This window comes from Aquarana catesbeiana, linkage group LG03, assembly GCF_042186555.1.
Source record: "Aquarana catesbeiana isolate 2022-GZ linkage group LG03, ASM4218655v1, whole genome shotgun sequence".
Lineage (NCBI taxonomy): Eukaryota > Metazoa > Chordata > Amphibia > Anura > Ranidae > Aquarana > Aquarana catesbeiana.
This window is the reverse complement of record NC_133326.1, coordinates 409590312-409601474: the sequence shown is the minus strand read 5'-3', so window position 1 is coordinate 409601474 and position 11163 is coordinate 409590312. Positions and strand designations below refer to the sequence as shown.

General features: G+C 40.8%; 1 protein-coding gene across 3 annotated transcripts in view; it reads left to right on the top strand.

The window, feature by feature from the left end:
• Nucleotides 1–10220, top strand: part of RUFY1 (RUN and FYVE domain containing 1) — a 288027-nt gene extending 277807 nt beyond the window's left edge. For all 3 annotated transcript variants that reach the window (XM_073620729.1, XM_073620730.1, XM_073620727.1), the window contains 3 exons: nucleotides 2798–2846; nucleotides 4723–4800; nucleotides 9693–10220. In XM_073620729.1, coding sequence (XP_073476830.1) covers nucleotides 2798–2846; nucleotides 4723–4800; nucleotides 9693–9836 — 271 coding nt within the window. In that variant the 3' untranslated portion in view covers nucleotides 9837–10220. The remainder of the gene's footprint in view (nucleotides 1–2797; nucleotides 2847–4722; nucleotides 4801–9692) is intronic.
• The last annotated feature ends 943 nt before the right edge of the window (nucleotides 10221–11163 follow it).

Below are 11163 nucleotides of genomic sequence, written 5' to 3'. Positions count from 1 at the left end.
TTGCAGGCTGGTCACTGGTCAATGCACATACATTGCAGGCTGGTCACTGGTCAATGCACATACATTGCAGGCTGGTCACTGGTCAATGCACATACATTGCAGGCTGGTCACTGGTCAATGCACATACATTGCAGGCTGGTCACTGGTCAATGCACATACATTGCAGGCTGGTCACTGGTCAATGCACATACATTGCAGGCTGGTCACTGGTCAACGCACATACATTGCCGACTGGTCACTGGTTAATGCACATACATTGCCGACTGGTCACTGGTTAATGCACATACATTGCAGACTGGTCACTGGTCAATGCACATACATTGCAGGCTGGTCACTGTTCAATGCACATACATTGCAGGCTGGTCACTGGTCAATGCACATACATTGCAGGCTGGTCACTGTTCAATGCACATACATTGCAGGCTGGTCACTGGTCAATGCACATACATTGCAGGCTGGTCACTGGTCAATGCACATACATTGCAGGCTGGTCACTGGTCAATGCACATACATTGCAGGCTGGTCACTGGTCAATGCACATACATTGCAGACTGGTCACTGGTTAATGCACATACATTGCAGACTGGTCAATGCGCATACATTGCAGGCTGGTCACTGGTTAATGCACATACATTGCAGACTGGTCACTGGTTAATGCACATACATTGCAGACTGGTCACTGGTTAATGCACATACATTGCAGACTGGTCACTGGTTAATGCACATACATTGCAGACTGGTCACTGGTTAATGCACATACATTGCAGGCTGGTCACTGGTCAATGCACATACATTGCAGACTGGTCACTGTTGGGTTAGTGCTCTTACTCTGCTGGAGTAAAACAGGCTAGAGAACGCTGGTATGGATACTGGGGAGTGTTCCATAGCAGTGCACAAAAAAATCTCGAACTACACAGTGGGAAGCAATGAGAAACTGTATTTCTGCAGTATGTATGGAGTGTGACTGCAGACTGAGGAACCTTTTTAATGGGAGAAGCTGGAGTGTATGTGCTGGAGGAGGGATACAGAGGAAAGATTAATCTGCATGTTAGCTGTGTCGTGTTACTGGGGAAGGACCCAGAAGAGGCTGATTTGCAATTTTAATGTAGAACAAAATTTAAAGACAACAAAAGTTTGCAATGGGACCTAATGTCCTTAAAAACTATAGTTTTATACAAATATTTAAAAAAATCATCAGGCAATCTCATGTGTTGATAAAATATATTTTGCACATTGATTGTGGTAAACAGTCATGTCTAATTGGCTGTTAATTGCACCACTGCCTCAGAGCACTACCTCTCACTATACAATGTATTTATAGTTCATGTTATTCATACAGATATAGATTACACAATAACCATCCTCGATTTAATATATTGTGTTCCAGATTTGCAATCAATTAATGCATTTTGTTCTCAGCTTCATCAGAAAGACAGAGTTAATACAGTGCAAACATAAGCCACATTTGCAGTTATTGGTTCTGCAAGCCAAAGGCCAAAACTCTCCCTTTCGGGGGACTGCAAAGGGAGACGAGAAGTGTTAAGGCACCATTGATCAAGTATAACTTATTTAATACCACTGGCTCAGTTAGATGTATTTTAGCTGTCACAGGTCAAGGAAATGGATTACTCCATAACTTTGATAATCTGTGACCACTAATCCAGCCAGTGAACTATAGGCAGGTGAGGATGCAATTTCATAGTTAAAGTGATACTAAAGTCTGTTCCTTTCACTTAAAAATAATAAATATGTTATACTTACCTGCTCTGTGCAGTGCTTTTGCACAGAGCAGCCCTAATCCTCCTCTTCTTGGGTCCCTCGCCGGCTGTTCTGGCCCTCCCTCCTGTCAATTGGCCCCAGAGCAAGCAGCTTGCTATGGGGACACCCGAGCCGAGGCGCCGCTCTGTGTGTCCATTTAGACATGAAGTCCTGGTTTGGCCCCGCCCCCTCTCTCCTTATTGGCTTTCTTTGATTGACAGCAGCGGGAGCCAATGGTGCCGTGCTGCTATCTCAGCCAATGAGGAGGGAGAGTCCCAGGCAGCCAAGACTCTCCTGCAACGTTGCTGGATCGAGATGGGCTCAGATAAGTATTGGGGGCAGGGGGCTGCTGCATACAAGAAGTTGTTTTTTTTTTTTTTTTTTTTTATCTTAATGCATAGAATGATAAAAAAAAAAAATCTTAACTTTACAACCAGTTTCATTGGTCTCGAAACATTCACTGTATCCCTATGGCTGAAGAGTCCACATCTGCGTCCCAAGTGACCCAATACTAAAGCCTGGTACATACGTGCAGAATATCAGGCGGTTCAACAGAAACCGGGCAACACTCGGCCAGTGTGTACAACAGCCTGTTTGGCTTATATCAAACGGGCATGCTGGAGAAACAGCAGCCAATCAACATCTGATCAGCGCCAATGGCTACGAGCAGGGACTGGGGAGTCTTCCTATCAGAACACAATAGCTTAGCGGGGAGATCGCTGTACTAACATCGCACAGTACAGTGAGCTCCTCAGTTGTTTTTATTTTTTGGGGTTTTTTTGCTAGCTGGATTGAACAATAGAAAACTGTCAGTGTGTACTGTGTGTGTTCCCCATGCCAAGCTGCATCCAGTGCTTTTTTTTTTTTTTTTTAGCGCATACCACTGGGGCCACAAATGGAATTGCGTGGGGCAAGCTTGTCCAGCACAGTCCCAGAGAACTTGGTGTGAACAAGCCCTAATGGGCAGTATTCAGATAAAGTGTATGTATAGCCAAAAGCTTTAAAGAACATTTACTTATTAGTTTTGTGTTTTCCATAGGTCAAAATTAAAGATGGAAGACATCAAAGAGGTTAACAAAGCTCTTAAGGTATGGTAAGAGGGCAGTACATTTTTACTTTCTGGTTTCAGTGTTATGCAAATGGTATTTTTTTCCTCTAGGATTCATTTTCCAATTTTTATTTTCTTTACCCTCTAGCCAGAGATGTATTATCAAACTTGACTCAGTTGCACTTATTTTATTTGTCAAACTTTACACACTTAACATACATACAGAGATGTTGAAGAGGAGTTCCAGGGTGGCTGACCTGAAATGGAGAAAATGCTCCTGCAATACAAACATACTCTGCCAAGCAATAAATATTCTCTTACATATCCACATATTTATTATCTTTGTGTCAAATGCTGCATTTATTTTGGAAGGAATTCAAAAAATGTAATTCCTATAAATATGTCATGCGATTTAGAACTATAAAACCCAAGAACTTTTTCAGTCCTCTCCTATTTTGTGCTACCTGGGATTTTAATGTTAATTTCTAGATCATTATTTTATATTTTTATTGTAAAGGTATCCAGTGTAAAGGATCATCTAAAAAATTGTTGGGGGAAGCAAGGACTGATGATGTAATAGGTGCAGTAAATAAGATACCTTTGCAAGAATCACTTAGGGCTCATGTATGCAGGGCAGTTGAAAGCCTTTTCTGAATGCTGGAAACTTGACAGCTGGAAACCAACCGTGAAAAACATCAGTTTTACAGCTTTTACATACCACGTTTATGTGAGTTTAGCAGCAGTTATGCATTTGAAGTTAGAAGTGTTTTTTTAAGGTAACCTCAGGAGACCCTCCCAAATGCCCACAATGCATGAAAAACAAGTAAATTAATAACTATTGCCGACATTCTGTAAAGACATAGAAAATTGCGTGAGAGGACCAGAGTTCGTCGATACTGAACTCTGGTCCTCTCCATTGATGCAGGCGACAGCATGTGGTGAAATTTTGTGTTTTTTGAACATTTTATATTTTCAAAAGTGATCAGAATATGTTTCCCCTTTAAAAACGCTTATGAACACAAATGCACATAAACGCAATTTATCGCGGTTACAAGCGTACACATAAGATAATGTAGAGGAAAAATGTTTTTCTAGATTTTTGTGTTGTTATTCTGTCTCTCACTGTTAAAATAAACCTACCATTAAAATTATAGACTGATCATTTTGTCAGTGGGCAAATGTACAAAATCAGCAGGGGATTAAATACTTTTTTCACTCACTTTAAGGGATACTTACTATATATAGTAGACATCGACTTTCAAAAACTATAACATAATGCTCAGTTATTATTACAGGATCCCATTGGCCTTAGGCTTTCAAGAAGAATGTTTCCACTATGTGTGGCAAGATTTGCAGCAGTAGTTGAACGTTTTGCTTTGCCCTTTTGGACCAAAACTGAAAAGTTTGTGAAGGGTTAAACTTCTGTTCATTGTAAACATACCAATGTCCTTAACTATTATTTTTTTTTAGCTGTCCAATGAAGATAATTATTGTGATTAGAGAGATATATTTTCTAAAACCAGTCAACCAACTTAAGCTGTCCATACACACATAGATTTCTCCATCCACATAAACCACACAAATGGATGAATCTCCCCTGCTGTCTGTTATATTCTCACAGCCAACACCTAGATGCTGCCACTGTTCAGCTGACAATTCTCCACCCAGCTCCTTTGACAAAAGTTGACCTTTGTCGAGCCAGATGGTGCTGACAGGAATTGCCTGAAATTCGAGCCATGTATAGCAGACTTGACTCTATAAATCAGAATCTACACTGCCCATCTCTATAATTAAAAAAAAAAAAAAAAAAGAAAAGAATAAAGGCAAGGGTAACCATATAATGATACCGTGATTGAAGATAAACTTATTTGTTTACTGATTTGACATATCTGATTCACAATCTTTTTATTTTTTAGGGTCATACATGGCTGAAGGATGATGAAGCATCGGGTTGTAAGCAATGTAAAAAAGAATTTTCCATTTCAAGACGAAAGGTGACTATTCAAAGCAAACATAAAAACTGGTTTTGAATATTGTTCATAAAGATAAATGGTAATCTTATTCTCATTCTTTGAGGTTGTCTAAATAAAACGTTTTCTAATTTTACTGCCTCCTACAGGAGGGTGGGACCTTGGCAAACAAAAACTGGAAAAAATGGGGAATTAAAATAGGTACCCAGCAACTAATAAAAATGAGGGAGCACCTCATTCTCGCTTTGCACAGCTACCTGTCACAGTTGTTCCTTGGTCTTGTCTTTTGTTCTTAAAGAGAAAGTAAACCCTGTTGTGTTCCGTGAGGAGAGGAGATGCAGATCGTGAGTTCCTAATGGCTAGGGACCAGGATCTGTCATCTTCTATAGTCAGTCCCCTCCCCCCACAGTTAGAACACACAGTCAGGGAACACAGTTAACCCCTTGATCGCCCCCTAGTGTTAACCCCTTCCCTGCCAGTGACATTTATACAGTAATCAGTGCATTTTTATAGCACTGATCGCTGTATAATTGTCAGTCATCCCAAAAATGTGTCAAAAGTGTCCGATGTGTCCATCATAATGTCGCAGTTCCACCATTACTAGTAAAAAGAAAATAATAATAAAAATGCCATATAGCTATCCCCTATTTTGTAGACGCTATAACGTTTGCACAAACCAATCAATATACGCTTATTGCGATTTTTATTACCAAAAATATGTAGAAGAATACATATCGGCCTAAACTGAGAAAAAAATTCGCTTTTTTAAAAAAAATTGGGGATATTTATTATAGCTAAAAGTACAAAATATTGTTTTTTTTTTTTTTTTCAAAACTGTGGCCCTTTTTTGTTTATAGCGCAAAAAATTAAAACCACAGAGATGATCAAATACCACCAAAAGAAAGCTCTATGTGGGTAAAAAGGGACCTCAATTTCGTATGGGTACAGCATCGCATGACCGCGCAATTGTCAGTTAAAGCGACACAGTGCCATATCGCAAAAAATGCTCTGGTCATTGAGCAGACAAATCTTCCGGGGCTGAAGTGGTTAAGGACGCTGGCATTAACACAAGGTTTCACTACTAAAATACCGCATCACTTTATAAAATACCGCATGTGGTATTTTAGTTGCGTTTCTTGGTGAATAAAAAATACCTTTTTTTTTTTTTTGTAAAAAGCTGTGTGGTATCTTACGGCATACTCAGATGTGATAAGATACCGCTTGGTGAATGGAGCCCAGTGTTCCCGGTGATGAGGTTGCCTGCTGTTCTGAGGTTTGGGAGTGAACCATTTATAGGGAGCAGTTAGCCTCCTGCTTTTTAAAAGTAGTATACAGGATTTATATAGCGCCAACAGTTTGCACAGCGTATTACAACATGAGGGCAGACAGTACAGTTACAATTCAATACAGGAGGAATCAGAGATCCCTGCTCGTTAGAGCATGGTAACAATTAGTTTAAATGATTATGATGTGTCACATAATACACTAACAGCATGCAGTGAGCTACAGGAAGCTGGTGGCATGTCATACACAGACATATGGTATCATTCTTCGTGGCTTTCCAGTGTGGGGTTTGAAGGTGTAACACCACAGCTGTGTCATACTTATACAGCCATCTTTGATGAGTCATGTACTGTAATGTTGACATTACAGTGGGGACGGAAAGTATTCAGACCCCCCTTAAATTTTTCACTCTTTGTTATATTGCAGCCATTTGCTAAAATCATTTAAGTTCATTTTTTTTCCTCATTAATGTACACACAGCACCCCATATTGACAGAAAAACACAGAATTGTTGACATTTTTGCAGATTTATTAAAAAAGAAAAACTGAAATATCACATGGTCCTAAGTATTCAGACCCTTTGCTCAGTATTTAGTAGAAGCACCCTTTTGATCTAATACAGCCATGAGTCTTTTTGGGAAAGATGCAACAAGTTTTTCACACCTGGATTTGGGGATCCTCTGCCATTCCTTTTTGCAGATCCTCTCCAGTTCTGTCAGGTTGGATGGTAAACATTGGTGGACAGCCATTTTTAGGTCTCTCCAGAGATGCTCAATTGGGTTTAAGTCAGGGCTCTGGCTGGGCCATTCAAGAAGAGTCACGGAGTTGTTGTGAAGCCACTCCATTATTTTAGCTGTGTGCTTAGGGTCATTGTCTTGTTGGAAGATAAACCTTCGGCCCAGTCTGAGGTCCTGAGAAGTCTGGAGAAGGTTTTCGTCCAGGATATCCCTGTACTTGGCCGCATTCATCTTTCCCTTGATTGCAACCAGTCGTCCTGTCCCTGCAGTTGAAAAACACCCCCACAGCATGATGCTGCCACCACCATGCTTCACTGTTGGGACTGTATTGGACAGGTGATGAGCAATGCCTGGTTTTCTCCACACATACCGCTTAGAATTTAGGCCAAAAAGTTCTATCTTAGTCTCATCAGACCAGAGAATCTTCTTTCTCACCATCTTGGAGTCCTTCAGGTGTTTTTTTTTTAGCAAACTCCATGCAGGCTTTCATGTATCTTGCACTGAGGAGAGGCTTCCGTCAGGCCAGTCTGCCATAAAGCCCAGACTGGTGGAGGGCTGCAGTGATGGTTGACTTTCTACAACTTTCTCCCATCTCCCGACTGCATCTCTGGAGCTCAGCCACAGTGATCTTTGGGTTCTTCTTTACCATCCTCACCAAGTCTCTTCTCCCCCGATAGCTGTTTGGCTGGACAGCCAGCTCTAGGAAGGGTTCTCGTCATCCCAGACATCTTCAATTTAAGGATTATGGAGGCCACTGTGCTCTTAGGAACCTTAAGTGCAGCAGAATTTTTTTGTAACCTTGGCCAGATCTGTGCCTTGCCACAATTCTGTCTCTGAGCTCTTCAGGCAGTTCCTTTTGACCTCATGATTCTCATTTGCTCTGACATGCACTGTGAGCTGTAAGGTCTTATATAGACAGGTGTGTGGCTTTCCTAATCAAGTCCAATCAGTATAATCAAACACAGCTGGACTCAAATGAAGGTGTAGAACCATCTCAAGGATGATCAGAAGAAATGGACAGCACCTGAGTTAAATATATGAGTGTCACAGCAAAGGGTCCATGTGATATTTCAGTTTTTCTTTTTTAATAAATCTGCAAAAATGTCAACAATTCTGTGTTTTTCTGTCAATATGGGGTGCTGTGTGTACATTGAGGAAAAAAAAATGAACTTAAATGATTTTAGCAAATGGCTGCAATATAACAGAGTGAAAAATTTAAGGGTGTCTGAATGCTTTCCGTCCCCACTGTATATCATAGCCTATATATTCAATTGCAATGTTATATAATATCCATACATCTGTAACATTATTTTTGTTTGTGAAGCCCATTAGGGAACATCCTACAAGGCTTATCAAAAACATCTGTTGCTCTGGTACAACTAATATGTTATTACTATCCCATGATATGTGTTTTTGAAACCCTTAACCATGTCCCGACTGCCTCACGCAGATATACTGTGGCAGAAGGTCACGTACAGGCAGATTAACGTACCTGTACGTTGCCCTTCAAGAGGCGGCTTGCGGGCACGCGCGCCCGCCGGGAGCTCCGTGAGTGTGATCGCGGGTCCCGCGGACTCTGTGTCCGCAGGGATACCCGCGATCTTCTCAGAGAGGAAGAACGGGGAAATGCTAATGTAAACAAGCATTTCCCTGTTCTGCCTTATGACACTGATCACAGCTCCCTGTAATCGTGTCACACATAGCCCATCCCTCCCACAGTTAGAATCACTCCCTAGGACACACTTAACCCCTACAGTGCCACCTAGTGGTTAACCCCTTCACTGCCAGTCACATTTACACAGTAATCAATGCATTTTTAATCGCGCTGATCACTGTATAAATGTGAATGGTCCCAAAATAGCGCCAAAAGTGTCCGATCTGTCTGCCATAATGTCGCAGTGACGATAAAAATCACTGATCGCCGCCATTACTAGTAAAAAAAAAAAAAATTAATAAAAATGCCATAAAACTATCCCCTATTTTGTAGACTCTATAACTTTTGCGCAAATCAATCAATAAATGCTTATTGTGAATTTTTTTACCAAAAATATGTAGAATACGTATTTGCCTAAACAGGAAAAAAACAGTTTTTTTTAATATATTTTTGGGGGATATTTATTATAGCAAAAAGTAAAAAATATAGCTTTTTTTTCAAAATTGTCGCTCTTTTTTTGTTTATAGCGCAAAAAATAAAAACCGCAGAGGTGATCAAATACCACCAAAAGAAAGCTCATTGTGGGAAAAAAAGGACGTCAATTTTGTTTAGGAGCCACGTCGCATGACCGCGCAATTGTCAGTTAAAGCGACGCAGTGCCGAATCGCAAAAAGTGCTCTGGTCTTTGGCCAGCCAAATGGTCCGGGGCTTAAGTGGTTAAAGAGGACGTAAACACTGGTGGGTTTTTCTTCTTCCCTGCAAAGTAAAGGCATAATGTGCTAGTATGCATCGCATACTAGCACATTATGTGACACTTGACTGCAAACGAAGCCCTCGTCGTCCCCGCTGCAGGCCTCATCCGTCTTTGCCCAACTTCCTTCTGGGGCCATGGACTGTGATTGGCCAAAGCCACGTTACGTCACTCCCGCCGTCGGTCACGGCCCACGCTCCTGAAGCAACGGCCGCCCAAGCGCATGTGCTGATGACATCAGCAGCATGGTATACAGTAAATACCTTCTAAACTAGGCATGTTTAAGAGATATTTACAGCACCCATAGGTAAGCCTTATTCTAGGCACAACTTACACAGGGAGGTTTACAATCTCTTTTGATAAATAATATCCACATGACTAATTACACGAACACCTCAATAAATCACCCAATTCTGAAATAGCCATTTAAGGATTGGGCGTATTTTATAAGTATATTTGATTCATAAACATTGCTTTCTTTGTTTTGTAGCATCATTGTCGAAACTGTGGAGATATCTTTTGCAATACATGCTCAAGTAATGAACTTTCACTGCCATCATACCCGAAGCCTGTACGTGTGTGTGATATCTGCCATAACTTACTGCTGCAGAGATGTTCCTCAAATTGTTCTTGATCTCAAATGCTTTTTATGAAACTACAGAAGAAAAGGAAGTCTGTTTTCTACAAGTTCTACTACTATTTACTTGTTAGAAATATTATCTAAATGTATATTTTTCTGGTACTGCCTTCATAAGAAAAATCAAATGCCATACTTGCAAGCAATCAATGACAAAGCCATTACAGCCTATTTTGTGTATGTCAATAATATAACTCCAATATCTTACATTTTCTGTACCTTACGTTGCACAGTTTTGCAATGAAATTGAAACTAAACCTACATTCGTAACATGTGTCAAGAAATGTGCCTTTGTGGATTTTCAGCTTTTTAAAAATATGCAGATCATATTTGATATAATTCATCCTTTGATACCAGAAATAAAAACTATATATAAATTTCTTTTGTTGATAAGCCTTCTTTTATTATTTAAATACTTCCCATTAACTTTTAAATGTAATCTCCCTTTTTTCTTTAAATGTGTAATACTGAAAAGTACATTTGAGTTAAAGCCGAGTTCTACCCCAAAGTGGAACTTCTGCTTTAAGGACTCCTGACCCCCTGACTGACATGCCACATTTGGCATGTCATTTTTTTTTTTTTTTTTTTGGGGCGGGGGGGAGTGGGTACCTAGTTTTGACAGGTACCCAGCTCCCACTTCCACTCATGGCACCGAGTGGAAGTTCTCATCTCCCCCCTCCCTCCCTGCAATTTTCTGGGAGACGTTACAGGTCCCAGAAGATTGCCCGGCCATTCAGAACGTGCAGCGCGACACGCGCATGCTTAGTGCGCACCTGGCCGCGGAGAAGCCGCAAGCTGTCACAGCCGGATGCCCACACTTGAAATGCCGGCAGAGAGGAGAGAAGCGAGGCTTCAGGCGGCTGCATCGCTGGACCATGGGACAGGCGAGTGTCTGTTTATTAAAAGTTAGCAGCTACACTTTTTGTAGCTGCTGACTTTTGATAAACACAAAAATGGGTGGAACTCCGCTTTTAAGATTCTTCCATAGGTAGAAAATGCACATTATTATGTTGTTATTGGTTGTAAGTCAGCCAATCAAATAAAACAATCAGATTTACTATTAATACCTCTGTCTGAGGGAGCTAAGATGAGAAGATTTGTCTTTTTTTTCCCCTCAGCCTTTCTGTAGAGTTACAAGGCTTCCATCCTTAAAGTAGTTCTAAAGGCATAAGGTTTTTTGCATTCTTTGCATTAAGGTAAAAAAAAACCTCCAAGATCGACTCCCCCAGCCCTCCCTTGAATACTTACCTAGCTCCTCTTTCGATCCAGCGCTGTGCCTGTCTGCAACAGTGTTGCTTTCTGTTCCTGTATTCACAGGACTCAG